This window comes from Dromaius novaehollandiae, chromosome 5 (assembly GCF_036370855.1).
Source record: "Dromaius novaehollandiae isolate bDroNov1 chromosome 5, bDroNov1.hap1, whole genome shotgun sequence".
NCBI classification, from domain to species: Eukaryota; Metazoa; Chordata; class Aves; order Casuariiformes; family Dromaiidae; genus Dromaius; species Dromaius novaehollandiae.
This window is the reverse complement of record NC_088102.1, coordinates 39,375,211-39,392,251: the sequence shown is the minus strand read 5'-3', so window position 1 is coordinate 39,392,251 and position 17,041 is coordinate 39,375,211. Positions and strand designations below refer to the sequence as shown.

General features: G+C 44.7%; 1 protein-coding gene across 3 annotated transcripts in view; it reads right to left on the bottom strand.

Moving 5' to 3' along the window:
- Positions 1 to 460: 460 nt before the first annotated feature.
- SUSD6 (sushi domain containing 6) overlaps positions 461 to 17,041 on the bottom strand; it is an 89,325-nt gene continuing 72,744 nt past the window's right edge. For all 3 annotated transcript variants that reach the window (XM_064512512.1, XM_064512513.1, XM_026095622.2), the window contains 4 exons: positions 13,656 to 13,853; positions 10,498 to 10,636; positions 8,339 to 8,760; positions 461 to 6,518 (listed from right to left, as the gene is read on the bottom strand). In XM_064512512.1, coding sequence (XP_064368582.1) covers positions 6,493 to 6,518; positions 8,339 to 8,760; positions 10,498 to 10,636; positions 13,656 to 13,853 — 785 coding nt within the window. In that variant the 3' untranslated portion in view covers positions 461 to 6,492. The remainder of the gene's footprint in view (positions 6,519 to 8,338; positions 8,761 to 10,497; positions 10,637 to 13,655; positions 13,854 to 17,041) is intronic.

The window sequence follows — 17,041 nt, the reverse complement described above, 5'->3', positions numbered from 1 at the left end:
TAGAAATTAAAGGCAAACAAACATTTTGCCCAGCCTCACAAAGCAAGTGTGCACATCAGATCAGGGGACTGCGCAGGCAGGCCAAGGAGGATCTGTGAGAAACAGCTGCAAGTGCCATCGAAGACCTGAACCAGAAAACAGGCCGAGACAGCAGGCAGGTGATCGCGGCCCTCCGGGATGGCCCAGAGCCAGCAGGAGCCGCCTCACCCAACTCCTCATGGTTATACGCAGGCATGCAAAGGGTGGCCTTTTATTGCTGAGTGGAGTGTATTTTGGGAAACAGAATATTCTTCTGAGACTGAAAACTCTGACACCCCCCCCCCCCATCCCTACCAAGGCACCCAAACCTCATCCTGATCTTCCCATGGAAAGCATTGCACTAGTGCAACATGTCCACTGCAGATCTGCTAGATCTCCACTCCATAAAGCCCAAGCAGTTAAATACACAAGAGTTCACAGCTTCACTTCAAAAGATTTTTTTTTTTAATTTAGAAATGCAGTTATATACATAGAACAATTAAATTAAACTTTGTACAAATATTAAAATACTATCTTCACACCCACTGCAATGTACAGGATACCAGAAAATATATATAAAATAAAGCAAAATAAAACTGATTGAGTGACATCCTGCACAGCATCAATTACTTTTTTTTTTTTTTTTAACCCACATATATACGGAGTACCATTCTGCAAATAATTCCATAGTGGTGCAATTCAGGTTAAAAAAACCCCCAAAACCAGAAACAACCAAACAGGAAAAAAGATTAATGCACTGAAGGCAACCAAGCTCCCCTTGCATTTGCATCAGCAACTATCAGCAGTCTACCCACTGAGTCATAGGACACCTGCTTCACAGACAGCTCAGCTTTTTCTTCTTTTTGAATTAAATGAAGTTGAAAATCAGAACTAAAACATCTTCCAGCACTACTCAGTTGCCTCTGTCCTCGCTCACCCCAGAACAGAAGCAAAAGCACAGCTTACGCCAAGCATATGCAGAGCATCAGTAGAACCCACTCTGGTGGGTGCATTTTTTATACATATATATATATACACACACACACACACACATATATATATATATATATATATATATATATATATATACACACACACACACACACACACATATATATATAATCTCCACAAGTAATCTGCAGAAGGCCAAGTTCAGAAGCAGTGCTGGACTTGGGGCCCTGAAGAGAAGTGGGGGAAATTGCATGCTTCCTGTCCTGCAGAGGGGCAAGAGGAGGGGATGGATAATCAGGACAGTAACCCTTGGGTTGGTACGAATATGGTTCTGAAGTGTTGGAAGAGGACTTATTTCCTGTATAAAAATACTCCTTAAAATAAAGCCTGCTCTAAGAAGCCTCTCTGCACTTTCAAAGCCTTTTATACAGAATAAATGTTTTCTAATAAAGTTCCTTTGCAAACACAGGCTTTCACATAGAACAAGTAGAATCTGCCGTTCTCTGGTAAGTACTGCAGGGGCTGGGCTGAGGCAGGATGTGGGATGTGTGGGGAAAACAGATAGGATTTGTTGCACTTATTTACAAGAACCGGAAAGTGAAATTGATTAGGTATCTGGATGGAGTAAAAGGGCAGGGTGTTTTTTTTTTTTTTTTTTTTTTTTTTTTTTTTTTTTTTTTTAAACAACTGCCATCAGAACAGTAAAGCCAGGTTTTGCAAATATGCTCTAGGTCAGCAAGGAAATCTCAGTGTGTCCAACTAGTTGCATGTTACCATTTTTCATACAGCAAGCCTGCTGGTACCTGCTAGATAATCTAGACAAAGCGCAGCATCCTTACAGATAGCCATGAATGCACTAGCTCTCATTAAATACAGAGCTATGTTGCAGGCTAATCACAGCTCTTCCTCGCTCCCCCCTCTTCTTGTGTTCCTTTTTCTGTACTGCAAATGAGTTACCTTCTTAGATTATTTCCAATGTCTGAGGTTGTTGCTCTTCCCTCACCCCACTCCTCAATATTGCCCCAAATCATCTACGCTGGGAGCATCTTATGTTCCCTCCCCTAGCAAGTGGAACATATTTATTCCTTGCATACCTGACTTCTACATGTGCTGAAATACCAAATAAATGCACTAAGCTCTGCTCCTTCCCAAATTCATGGAAGTTTTAACTTAGTAACAACTCCACAGGCTCATATGCTGCAAAATGTCCCTCTTTCTGGCTTTTTTTTTTTTTTTTTTTTTTTTAAACACCACTTCTACATTTAATGATGGGGAGATGCAAGCTATTTAAAAAACGGAACACACAACCATTTCTCTCACCAATGCTGCCGATCCCCTCTGAGGTGACAGGAAGCACTGATACGATCCAAGCTGGCTCATCATTTGATCTGAGCTTCATGATGGAGACCCTGACAAGAAACTGCCCCACTTCCTCATGGGTTACTTTCAACTTCATTTTCTGGTTCTCTTAGACTGGTCCAGTTCTGTAACACTTGGGTTATAAACACTGCAGTAGACTGTATTTTGTTTTAAAAACCCACATAACTCAAAGAAAGCAAGGAGGTTTTTTCTATTGCACACAGTATTTTGTGAATTTCTGAAATGCCCTTTTAATTTTTTAACCTATCAGATTCTTAAACAAACCCACAAAAACAAAAAACTCCTTTAAAATAAGTGCTATTTTTAATTTTCCAATGTAATTAAATCATTATGTTCTTCCTGAACATCTCAGAGTCCAGCAAGTATGACAGAACGAGATGATTACGTTGGGAGTGTTAAAGGAGAAAAAAATGCCTCCCTTTGAATTCTGTTGTCAGGCACAGGTGGGAAAAGAGGTAAGGAAGCTGTGGCCCCATCAGTAAAAACACCACCACCTACTATGTTGCCTCTTACGAAGCTGAGCCCCCGCCACACATTGAGATCCAGGCTGCATCTACCTATGACGATTATCACAGGGGACGCACTCTTTGCTTAGAGGTAACGAACACTCCTGAGACAGAGCAGAGCTCATGACTGAGGGATCTTTACGTCTCAGTCCTTGCTCCAGTGAATAAAGACAGGAGTGTGCACTTTAGTTCATCTTTCTGAACGTCCGCCCGAAGACTTCCCAACCCTTCAGCCTCCACAGAATTAAAACAAGCATGAGTGATTAACAATCATTTGATAATCAGTAAATAAGAGGAGGGCTTCCTCCCCTCCTTCCTTTAAAAACAATTATCAAGCAGAAAACTCTTCGGGTTCCTCCCCCAACCATTGTACCTCACTTTACATGAAAATAAACTCCAAAGCTGAGGGCTTGGGAAAAAGGAATGTGATAATCCAAAAGCTGTTTATTCATGTTCTGGCTTGCACGGGTCCTAAAGGCCCATTTTCACATGGCACTGTTGCTGCAGGGAACAAGGCTCTTCTGCAAGTGCCAGAGGAGAGCCAGCTGGGGTTACAGGACAGCACAGCAGGGAGACCGGCTTAAACCGCAAGCAGCACACCAGCACGTTTTACCCTCTTAGCAAGCCAGCAGATGTTTGACTGTTTAGGCCTGATCACAAGACCTATGCTTGTATGTTTCCCTCCACCTACACTTTTTTTTGGAAAGCCATTTTCCACAATTTTTATAAATGAAACAAAAGTAAAGCACATCCTCTTCTTTGCAGCTTCCTTCTCTTCCCCACCCAAATTGAAACTTTCTCCCAAACCGGTGGCTGATCACTTTACAATAGCAGAGAAAGAAGGCAGGGTCACTCGGTAGGTGCTCTTTGCTAGCTGAGCATGCCATCATCCAAGGCAAGGTCAGGCCCTGGGATCAGCTTCATTAAGGGAACACTTCTTCCACCAACCCAGTGCTACACTGAGTTCAGAACTGTACTTTGCAGGAAGATGGCATGCACTTCGCTTCTGCACCTCTGTTGCTGGGGGTAAGTCCAAGTAGACAGGACCTTAAGCTGTGTAAAGAGCAACTCCTACTCTGTTTTCACTAGGAAGCGGGGAAAAAGGTCACATTCTTCCCTTCCCACCATACACTCACTTGCTCCCTCCACGTGCTTTGATAAAACCAGTGAATGAGACACTGCTCAAGCTTAGATCTTTTTTTAAGGCAGGAATTAAAAACTAAGAACGTTCCCATGCTGCTATTTTCTAAAATTTTAACAGCAGATGGGTAAATAACATTTGCCCTCTGCACTGCTTGAGGTTGAAACACTAAAACCCTAGGTAAAACAACATGGAATTTTCATCATCCAAACTGAACAAAAAACCCAAACTCAACCAAACTGGATTTATCAAAAACTTGTGTTAGCCTAAGATATGAGCAATGGGGAAGGAAGTTTAAAATACTGCATTTTTAATTTAATAATGTCCCTCTTAAACAAGGATAGGGAAAATAGCACTCTTCCATCTGCAGGCATGTGCTGTCCCAGCTGTCCTAAGAACGCTAATCAGAAACAGGAGCAGCAGGCAGACGGCTGGGCATCATGGCCAATCCCTATTTCCAGGAACTGGATCAAAGCCACAGTCTTAATGTCTTAAAAAAAAAAAAAAAAAAAAAAAGTGTCATGTCACTTTTACCAAGTGCTGTGACAGCCTGTTCCCAGAGCAACAAGGATGAGGACTGGGAGTACTGTAAAACAGAAGCCCTGTTCACCTGTACATTACCACGTGATGCGTAAGGCCATGACGTTTTGCTCCTTCAACTCAAATGAAAATTTAGCAGCTTCTCACAGGGCAAGCACTGCCTTGGCTGCCTCATGGCAGTTTTGACAAGGTACACACATCTTTTTAAGCCTAATCTTCTGTTGAAACCAGTTCCAAGGAAAACTGTTTCCAGACTACCCCACTGAACCTTGAAACTACCACAATGTTTTTTGTTTGGCTCACCCGTCCCACATGAATTTTGTTTCCTGCAATAAAATCCTGTTAAAAGCAACCAGAACACTCTGACCTGCCATAGGTAACTGTGGGGTGAGGACGCATACATATTCTTGGATTTTTTTCTCTCCTAATAGAACTTCCTTAAAACAATCCTTAATATTCTTGCTCTGGAATAAGTTGTGATGTCTTCTGGCACCACCATCCGAATGTAGCCAACCTTCCTTCACAGCAACAGGCAACCATGCTATATTTGGGAGAGACTTTACAAAGCCCTTTGATCCCCAGCCACAAGGAAGAAACCTTTCTGTGTAGGCCCACTGAAGCACATCAGGTTAATACTGCAGACTCTGTGAAGCTAGGAAGACACACTAGCCATTTGGATGGTAGTTACCCAGGATTCAAGTACTCAGGTCCCCAGTATGACTGGCAAGGTAATCTGGGATTGCACCAGTGTGACCCAGCATTCACTACACACAGGCATTTTCCTTCTGACAGTTTCAAACACAACTACTACCAGATTACAACTGAAAAGCGTTACCTCTGCCTGAAGACCTGAGCAAGGGGAACCCAAGCAATAGCACAGAACAACCTTAGTAACTGGAGAAGCTTTGTAAGACACACAACATATTCAGAAGAATAGGGCCACAAATCAGGTTCCAGTCCTGATACTTAAGTGAATGGGACTAACTGACAATTAACACAGGCTTGGTTAACTGAAAGTCAGATCCTCCTGGCTTGCTTACAAATGTGCTCATCCCTAGACCCTGCTGCCCAGTGGCCACCATGGCTCTCCCACAATCTAAAATCAGGAGCTGCTCCAGCACCACATCAAAGCCAAAAGAGTTGTCTTGCTTGAAGCACAGTCACAGTCCCAGATTCCAGCACAGCTGAGTTGACTGCACTGGTAGTGAAGGAAGGAGAGAAGAGCAAGATTTTCAGGAGCAGACTCTTGTAGAGATGCAACTGCTCTGCTATACCAGACAGTATTGAGAGGGGCAGAGGGCTTTCCCAAACACGGGGCTTCTCTGCCTTCAGAGCTCTAGCAAACCTCAACGAATTGTTATTGCACAGCTAAATTATCACACAGCTCATCTCATTCCAGGCACTTCTAGACATCACAAGTTGCCTTGTAACTGGAATCTCTCCCAAGCCCAGGTTCAGTCCCATTTGTCCTGCGCTATCAAAGAGGATGCTGGAAGAAGAGCCTATATAATATACACATGTATATATAAACCACATCTGCACCCAATGAGCAAGCAGATTTAGCCCCTGCTCTCTGGGCAGCAGAAGGGCTAGAGAGGCTAAGAAGCTGTGACAAGCCGGTGTGAGGAGGAGAAAGGCACAAGAAAAGAGCAGCTCTCCAGAGACTGCTGTCACACATCTGGCTGGGGAAAAGGAGAGGAGAGCTCAAATCCACTATGTTCCTTGAGCCCCTGATGCAGATGGAATGGGGAAGCCAGCACTGCACCAACCCCACTGGTGCATCCAGGAGGCAACCTGGCGACATCCTTTGGATCTTCAGCTGAGGGGGTCTCTGCTTGGAGGTATCCAGGGCACAGCTTGCGAGGACAGGGAAGGCTGCACAGAGTGCTTCTGTCCCAAGAGGAGGGGAAAAGGGAGAAACCCAAGAAGGAGAAGGCTAGACACATGCAGCAGGCCTCATGCTTCCTTCAATAAGGGAATATCTGGATGGGGGGAGGGAAAAAAAAGAAAAAGAAAAAGGTCAAACTTTATGCAATTCAAAACACACGTTAGAAAAACTACTGTTGAAAGCAACACAGGCTCCCATGTATTACTATTCAGGCTACCACAGCATGATAATGCAGTGTTCCTCCTCTCATCCTAATGCAGTGAAAGGGACCTCTGGAGGGCTCTGGTTCGACCTGCCCCTGGGAGTAGGACCATCGCCAGCTCCAGACTTGAAATTCTCCAGGGACCGAGATTCTACCATCTCCTGGCGACTCTTTGGTCCTGAACTACCCCTAACAGAATATATTTTCCTAATGTCCAATCTGAATCTGCCAAGTTGCAACTTGTGGCCATTGCTCCATGTTATATCATTTAGCATGACTGAGAAGAGTTTGTCTCCACCGACTTTTTAACTCCCTGCCAAGTAATTGTAGTCAGCTATTGGATTGCCCCTCATCAGCATCTTCTTTGCCAGATTAAAGAAGCCCAACTCTCTCAGCCTCTACTCAGGCCCCTGATCATCTTGGCAGTCCTCTACCAAAGCCCCTCCATCTCCACATACCTCTAGAACTAGGGGTCCTACAACAACACACAGTATTCCCAGCACATCCTCATCAGTGCTGTGTAGAGGAAGGTAGTAACTTCCCTAAAAAAACAATTTCCACCTTTGCCATGACCTCCCCAACCTTTTAGTTTCTCAAAGTGTCCAAGACATTTCTTGCTACGACAGGGAACACAGATCACACCTGCCCCCATCTAACTTGAAAAAAATGCAACCTCCAGCACAGATGGAGGTCCAGTAGCTGCAGCTTCATCATCTTTGCACCAAAAGCACAAACTTCATTGTTCCTGCTGTAAGGGGCAATCTCCTCCTGTACAATAAGCATTAGAGTCAATACAGGTCTCTGGACAGTGGTAAAAGTGATGCAGCGCAGAAGCAACATTCTCCAATTTCTGCACTGCAGACATTTTTTGGTAATGCCCACTTTTGGATTCTTGTTTTACACACTTGACATTTAATACCCATCTCAGGACATGCTGCTATTTCTGCCCTTTGGTGGAAATCCCGTTTGATTGTTCTTACTACAAAGGTTCAGAATGGCATTGCTAAAGCTGTAGGGCATGACATTATGGAAAGGAGAAGTTCCACCCTGACACAGCAGACTTTGCAAAAGCAACCTTAAGCTGCAGCTTCACATCAGCGCTGGCACTGTAACACCACTCCTTCAGGGCGGAAGAGAGAAGTCAAAAGAGTGCAAGACAGACTGAGTGTTAAGCAGCCTTGCACCTCTGCCCTGTATGATCAGAAGTTCAAGGGAATTCCTTGCAGGTCTTCTCATGTGCCAGGGCTGCAGCACTGTACGTGTTGTGGCAGTAAAGCTGTTTATTAAAGGACCAAAAGTGGAGAAGCCGAAACATCACAAACGGCTTGTATGCCAATTCCCAACTCTCACCCAACTATGACAGACTCATTTCCACAAATGCAGCTGTTTTACTGCATCTGCACTGTGATGTTGGAGGCTGGCATTTCTCTGCTTTGCTAAGACAACAGAAGTGAGCAGAACTCCATCAGGCTTTCCATATTGTCCTGGGTTCCCAATACTTCAGAAGATACCAGGTTCTACATGCACATTTAAGTTGTGTAACATCAAGCCAGGGAGACTGGGACACCTTTTCAAATGTTCCCCTTCCTCCCTCCAGTGCTTGACATCATATGTATGCACATTCTTTGCCATTTTCATCCTAGCTGATCACACTGCAGAACCACCTACTCCTACAAGTGTCTCATTCAGCAATCCTCACCCAGGTCACATACCGTCTGTGTATTCCTCAGAGGAAGTGAGTGATAAAAGGCTCTGTATGTCACTGCTTTCTGAGTCTTGGACCTCTTTGTGCATAGGTCTACTACTAGACATGCCAGCTACCCAGGAAGAGGTAGCAGCCTGATGCACAAGAACAGTTTCAGAGCGCTGAGAGCTGCTGGCTTCACACAGTCCAGACTGTCCTGGGGCTTCATCCTCTCTAACAAAGCTATTGCAAGCCTCTTGGTCCTGCTGCTGCATTTCTCTGGCTCCATTCTGTCCAGCTCCCTCTGACAGCACGATCTGCACCCGGGAATCTGAGGGTGGAATGCAGTTTCCTGTGCTGCCATACACCGCTTCTTCGTAGGATGGCAAGGCCACCTGGACACCATCCACCATGATAGAGACCTGATCCCCAGACACACCTTGGTCTCGCCTCAGAAAGAGACAAAGGAAAAGAAAAAGTCACATTGAGCGTTTTTGTTTTATTTATAAAAGACACATATACACTGGGAACCTCAGTAACCACCCATCTCTGCCACAGCAGCACTCAGTGACTTATTTATGGAAGAACAGAAGGAGGAACCTGGGTGGTGTTTTACCACACTCCTCTTATAAGCAAGCATGGCCTTGCAGCTCTGCTGTGCGTTGCCATAAACATGAGCAAGGGGTGTAATTCAAGTGGCTGATGGATTTATCTGCAAGAGCTGATCTCTTACAGATAAAAGCCATCTCACCTCACCTGCCTCCATAGCTAAATCTGACAATGATCATGACTCAGAGCTCTCTGGTGTCACAGCATGCATATGAAGAAAACTCAGATAACCACCAATTTCAGTTTGATACACTGCTATATTTTGCAACACCCAGCACTGCTTGTTCTGCCACTTTTGCTGCTGGGGAGATAACCTCTGGCAGAGCTGAGGCAGACAGCTCTTAAATCATCCCACTGTGAATCACCCTGGCTCATGAGTCAGAGTCCTAAGATTGAGTTTTTCTTTTCCATAATGGTTTGGACTTCTGCAGAAAAGGGCAGATTCCAGGCTGTCACCTCTCAAGCATCCTGGTGCTGAACAGCCACGTCTCCCCTCTTGTTTAAGGAGTACCAGTAGCTGGTTCAGAAGAGGGAGTCCACAGTGACATTGTTCACCTCAGATAGCAACAGTGTTGCAGCCAGGTCTCTCCTCTCCTCCACAAACCCAGGTCAGGAGTAGTTTTTCCCCACAGCAGGGAACTATGGCAGATTTGCACATCTAATCAACAATACCAGCAGAATTCACGACCACAGGATCTGACAAACAGACTGGGAGAGATGCATAAATACCTGGACACTTTGGTAGGGATCATAACTTTTTACATTCGAGGCCAAGGCAAAAGAGAAGAAAACCACTCATTAAATGAGAGGTTAGAATGGCAACCATAGCAGGGCATTGCAGACCACAGTCCCAGACTACTGCTAGACCCTGGGGGAGAGGTGCCACTGAGGTGTGCAACATGGCATTGCTGGGCAGGATGTTCATGCACACAGGTGCTGTATGTCCGGGAAGTCAGAAGGGAGGTGGTGTGGCCAGACCATCTGTGAAACCCAGAGAGCCCTCTGCTTTGTGATTGGAAACACACAGAAACCGGAAGCTCAAAGTGTCAGGTAAAGAGACAGATGTTATCATAGCCATGTAGCCCTGGGGTCTGTCAGGCCTGATGGCTTGAATATGAGACAGGAACATTCTGCCTCCTCCTTCCCCTTTTGCATCCCTGAAAAAGAGACTGAACTGTCCTCAACCTCTCTCACCATCCTGTCCTTTATAATCTAAATGTAGATTCTACCCAATCGATGAAGCTTTTGGTCTGCTGACTATTATAAAAATAGTCTGCTGCAGGAATTACCCCTTACCTCATTGACCTATGGGGCTGTCTGGAGACATGAAGATATGATAACAAAAAGCAGAGGTTTGGCTTACCATGATACGAGAAAACATGATGGATCTCTGAGGAAGCCACAAGGCCCCACAAGGCAATATAACTTGAAGAAAAAAGTGATGGTGATAAAAGCAGAAGCAGAGAAGCAAGGGGATAAATTGCTCCAAAATGAAGGCCTAAACCAAATACCTTACTGGGTTTCTGCTGCAAAGAAATAAGATACCTCCGAGCCCCTTCAAACCCCAGCTACACTCACCTGCTGTGATGGAATGACTTCAGCTTTGGCTGCAGCAAAACAAACAGCACAACTAACAGAAGAATCAGGGCAACGGAGCTTGCTGTGGAGGCCACTATGGAGAGCGTGGGTACTCCAATTGTTGGGGGAGAGTCCTTTTCTATAAAGAGAAACATAAGTTAGAAGGATCCACTACCTTAAATCACTTCCATAAGGAAGGAGAAAAATTCACACTGCCTGCTCTCAGGACTTGGGTGCATGTGTGAGGAGTCCAAGTTTCCTGCACAGTCAAGACACAGAGGTAATCTCCTCCAGAGGACAGTTTGGAGCTTCATCTGACTCCTCTCCATCAGCTATAAAGAGAAACTAAAACATAAAACTTCTTTGGAAAAAAACACAGAGGAAACACACAGAAAGGCAATGCAAGCAGGCCATGGGGGCTGACAGAGGGGAGAAGGTGATAAGGGTCATGTTATGTATAGACCTTGCTGAGCAACAGCTAAAAAATGTCCTGATGTCATCAGCAAGGCACAATAAGGAGGATATTTTAGGCCAAACAATAGGAAAGGTTCCATACAACAGGTTTTCTTGGCTAATGGAACAGTCTTGCAAAGGAAGGGGTGGAAAACACCTGGCTTGGCATATTTAAGATGCAACAAGCAATCAATTCTCTATCACACAAACACATATCCCAGGGAACAGAGAGGGAAGGCAAGATGTTGTTTCAGGATGCCAAGTTTCCAGTGTTAGATACACATGCCCTGCCCACATTACTCCTTCCTACCCTTCCTCTGTAGTCTGCTATCCCTCAGCTAAGTAGTGCAACTGTGCCAGAACCCATCTGGCTTTTAAAGGTCCCTGCAGGACAGGAATAAATTGGGAGTGGAGAGAGAACAGCCTGGAGCTTGCATTGTTGAGCACTGCATATCATGTCTAGGATGCTACTCGAGTCCTTTCACCCCACTAAAGCAGAAAAATTGCTTGTATACATAGGGTCTCTGTCCCAGTTTGTGTCTTTGGTAGAGCTCTCTGAACACCTCACATCCCCATCAGCAAATACCAGTGTTTCACATTTAGGATGTTCCCATACACAAACTCCTTAATTCCTTTTTGCTACATTCATCACATCCTTCAGGAGCACAGTTTTCAAACTGCAGTGGGATGCAAGGCACCCCTGAAGGTGGGGATGAAGGGAAGAAGGGCATGCAAATGGAAGAGAACCAGAGGACCAGTGCTTTTAAGCCTGTAGCCAGAAATCTATATGCAAAGTAGGTGCCTAACAACTTGCATTTTCTGCATCCTGCTTTGCAGTTAAACCTACTGGGCTGTCTGTCTTGTCCTTGTTTTCCTGAAATTTTTCAGAAGTGGCCAGACCCCTCCCCAGGAAAGACAGTCTAGTACATTTTTCCCTACGGCAAATAAGGCTGAGTAAGGATTCTCATTTTCAAAATAATCCAGAGCACTTTGAGTAGACTAACAGGGAACAGGGTAAGCAAAAAGGGCATTCCATTTTGAGAGTCAATGTGCAACCCTGTAAAGCAGCTCACCATGTGGGGTACACTCCAGCACATTCACCAACTCAGCTTCCAGCAAGATGCTTACTAGCTGATAAAAGAAACCCTTTAAAGGCTATAGGACTGACAGGGACAGAGCTACACAAGACATCTGACACCTTCTAGGGATTTAATTTACTCTGTATGGAGTAGGTGGGGGTCTTAATCATTACCAATAACTGTAAGACCTACTCTTTCCCTTTCTAGCCTCCCTCCTTCCTTTCCCCTATAAAAGAGACCTAGTAGTTAAGCCTCAGCTGTCTCTGACCTTCATCAGTTGTTTCAAAGCCTGTACTGTGAAAGCAATTAGCTCACCCAGCAGTAGCTCTTGCACTACTTAGCTACATTTTTGAGGCCCCATGTTTTTGATGAGGCCACTGTCTCTCAGGATGCTAGAGGAAAGCTGAGGGATTGCTGCTCATCACAACACAATCCCTTCAGCCCTGATGTGGACGAAGTGCTGCTGTGCAGAAATGCCATCCAGGGAGCACTACTTGCCATAGTGAGGTTTTCTTCTGCAGCCTAGGAGCAAGCAAGGGGGAGGGGGAACACTGCAGAGAGGAAGCTTATACTGAATTCAAAAAGCCTCTTCAGGCTTTAACTGCTTCCAGGTAAATTCCCAGATCCCTTCCCTATGCATCTGCCCACAGGAAGAGCTATTAGAATGTCCATGACAGGGACACTGAGAAGACAGTGTCTTTGGAGCAGGACATGATGTTCCAGTGGTCACAGATCTGCAGTGAGCTCCAAAAAGGGTTTGAGGAGGGTTCTTTTCTGTTTCCTTCTGATTAAACTAACACATTTTGCATTTTGGTTTACAAGACTTAATCCCAGCATGCACATCTTGCTGACTCAGGATGACTGAGCAGATAGACTGTATCAGCAGGTCAAGCCTAAAGACAGGAGGTGCAGGAGTTCTCTCCTTATCCAGTACACATGCTTTTAAAACCAGAATTACCAGAAGGGTAATTAAGAGCTGTGTGACAAAACATTTTCCCCTCAAGCTTTTTTACTTTGTCTTGATAGAGGAATTCCTGTTTAGCTGGGAGACACCCACAAAACAAAAGCTGTCCACTCCCATTTAGAAAGAAGCAGAAGTCACTTGTCAGCAACATCCTTTTCTACCAGTCCATTGAAAAACAGACCCTCTGAGCTCTGTGCCACAGCAGGCCAACAGTTTATTAACCTGTTTGCAAGTAAGGAGATCAGCTCCATATACTCACTCACACCTACATGTGTCAACAAAAGGGTACACCACTGAGGGTACTGTCCAAGCCCACCAGAAGCAAAAATGGACAGCATGGAAAATACTTAAGTTAGGGCCTCCCCCCATCTCTGAGGCCAGGGCTGCCAAAAGGAAAGGATCCAAAAAATTATAAATTGCCTCCTTTGTACTCCTTTCCACGGGTTGTCTTCCTGCACAAAGGACAATGGGCTTGCATCTGATGGGCTGTTACAGAAGAGACATTTTTAATAAGGACCTCTGATTGTGAGGTGCATTTATTAAACTGCTGGAGCAATGGGGTACAGGGCCTCAGCATAATACTGACTCAGTGTTTATGGGGAATCTGAAAAGCAGAGGTAAGGGCAATTCTGACAGTCCCACTGGCGTCATTGAGTACTCACCCGGGCTGAGTCTGCAGCTAACTTCCATGGCTGGGTTCCACTGTCCATTCTTACAGGTCAGGTATTTATAGTCTCCCTTCAGCATGTAGCCTTCAACACACAGATACTCTATGACACTGCCCGAAGTTAGAGGGTCATTACAGGGACTAGGGTGGCATTTATAGCCTCCGTTCTCAGGCTGTGGTGGTTGTGGACAATCTGGAAAAAAGGAGAAAGTAACATGGATCTTCTCAGAGGAAGATGCCTGTTGCACAACTGCTATTTCAAAGATACAGCACATAGAGGCTGTTGGTAGATGGAATTCTAGCTAAATTGAGGAGAAACTACCATAAACCAAAAGATTGTTACACAACAGAGAAGGTTGCTCAGTTTCATCTCTGATGCATCTTTTGTGATGCTTGTTATCCCAGTAGCACAGTCTAGACAGCAGGCATCAAAACAGTTATATTTCAGAACATGCAAGCTTGTCACAACAGGGATTCTGCACAAGAGGCCCCAAAAAATCCTTAGTGCTATCTTTTCCCCACAGCTGTTTCACTAGCGACTGGGAGTAGTCTAGCAGTTCTTGATTAGCCTTCCAGGTCAGATACAGAAAAAGGGTGGGACCTTCTCCTACTGGAAGGAGGAATGCAAACACCCCAATGTACTACAGGTGCAATGCCAAGGTACAGAACTGCCCCATAATGTACCCTAGAAACCCGTAAGATCACTGATTTTAGGTATTTTACACAGATACTCCACAACAGTATGCGAAACAGCTTTGCTAAGTATTCTGGCCTTTCTATTTTAAAAACGAATTAGCTATGTTAGACATTTCTAAAATCCCCTTTGTTTTTCTATGTGAAATCTGAAGTGCTGAAGGCCTTATTTACATTCCTCCTTGCATCTTCCCTATTCTGACAAATAGACACAGTATACCAATTCATCTAGTTGACATCTTCGGCAGGGACTTGGCATTGCAGTACCCACCTTAAAGAATCTTGCAAATAGTTCAACTAGGGGTTCAGTTTTTTCTTTTTTTTCCCCCCCGCTGACATTATTGATGGCAACATTTTTAATACAGCTACATTTTTCTGATACACTTATTTAACTTTCTCCGAGAAGGTCATCTTTAGGAGACCAAGGCAGACCTGTCCTTGAAACACTTGGCCAGGTTACAGGGAAGTCAGGAATTTCTTACAGAACATTCAAAGGCCATTCAATTAAAAACAACAAACCACATATGAGGAAACTGCACTGAAACCAGCATATTTGTATTGCTCAGAATTTTGTCTCTTCTGGCAGCTCACGGTGACTCTGCAGAAGAGCCCTACTGATATGCACCCCACTGGTGCCACATACCTACCTGACTGAAAGATGGAGAAATCTAGACTTTTCATTTTAAATCCATATCAGCTTCTTAAACATCACAGAAGAAAATATGGCAAAGCTCTGTCCACAAAGACTTTAGGGCATGAAAGACAAACCAACCAACCAACCCTATTAAATCACTGCAGGGTCATCCAGGTCCTTTCTTTTATCTTTGGAGTACCTGTTCCTAGGCTCTGCTTGTGTGCCACTTACTGTGGGACAAACAGCAAGAAACCCAATTAGGCAAAGTTCAGTTAATTGGATTTTGTACAGGACCTAAGAATAAGAACACTTACAAGGCTCACTACACTATGGAAAAAACTGCTACATTGCTGCAGAGCAAGCAACCCTTGAACCTAATCATGTGTGAATGCACACTAGGTAGAGCCTTGTAAACACCAGCACACTCCAAGACAAAATGCCAGAACTCTACAGCACAAGTTCTGCCAACTTTATAACTGCAACTCAGTTTACTTCTTGAGAGAAAAGGTTAACAATGGTCTAAGCATCAACCCTTCAAGACCACTTTGTTCTCGAAGAGATTCGCTCTAAATAGGGTTCAGAGAAACCACTGTTCTGTCCCTCGTGAGCATTAACTCTTGCTCTTGCTGGGTTCCTTTATTTTTTCCTTCCTGCAATCATTTCCAATTTTGTAACCCAGGTTTTAACCGTTTACCTTACGAGGCTAAAACTTGCTTTCATTTTAAGCCTGTCCAACACTTAAGATCAGCTGAAGTGACAGACTCATGACATGTTTTACATTTAGGCACACAGACAAATGCCTTGCTGCATCGGCAGCCCAGGAAAGAGATGTTTCTTACTAAACTGCAAGGACCAGGTTGATTGTTGGAAATATTCTCAGCATTTTAGAAAGCATCCCTCTAGGCAATCGTAGAAGGTAGAGAGCTGTGGGAAGAAAACCTCTTATTGTCACAGGATCCTGTGACACTCAGGAGCGGTCAGAACAATTCCCCTACATCTTCTATACCGCAGGGGGCATCTGGAATCACTTTGGAGCCATCTGAGCAGTTGCTCCCAGACCCCTCACACTACGCTACTCCAACAGGAATTTTCCCACACTTGCACACAAGCTTCCAATTTCCGGAGGAGCCCAATCAGGCTGGCCCCTCTGCATTTAAGGTCTTCATTAGTCAGAGAAGATTTAGAGACATGGCTCACAGGGCCTTGTTTCAGCAGACTCAGCCCTTTGGGCACCGCACAGGGTCATGCTCAGAACAATATCCTCTGACAAGGTCCCTAATTGAAGCTTTAGCTGCCAAGGTCAGAGACCTACTATTCAAATGGACTGCTGAGAACCGACCAGCTCAGCCTGACCCCTGATGTAGGGAGCATGGTATTTCTAACCAGCTTTCACAGAGTCCCTCTGCTAACTAATCATAGCTAACAGAGCTCCCTCTGTTCCTCATTCTTCTGCACTATACCCACACATGGCTTTTGCATCAGTCACTCTTGGGCAGGGCAGCAGCTCCTTGTTCTGTTCCATTCTACTGTAAAGCACCACCTACACCAATGAGGATTGAGTTATGTACAAAAATCAGCTAGCAAACAAAAACAAGCACTCATTTCCACTGCTGTAGAGCTCTCGAAGACTTGGAAATACCATAAGTTACCTACAGAACCCTCATTTGTCCTCCCGGTGCAAATGCTTTAGGACAAGATCCACAGCTACGCAACTGCAGATGGGTTTCTTTCCTACCTCCACAGGCCACTCAGCACAAGACGAGAGAAAGCAGCTGCTAGGTACTTCTGTTCAGCAAGTTGTCCTTGGCTTGTCCTCTTTATGCATAGAAGAGATTGCAACTAGTCACCTACTCATTTGTTTGAGGTTTTTACTTTTTTTCTCCTTAGGGCATTTGTCACTACAGCACCCAAGAGCCTCACAGACATTAAAAAAAGGTCACTACCACTGCGATAGAAGAACACTGTTTACTTGTTGGAGAAACAGATGATGAGGAGACAGATCAGGGAAACAGAACCTCACCCTCCTCCCCACACTAAACCTGACTGAATATCTC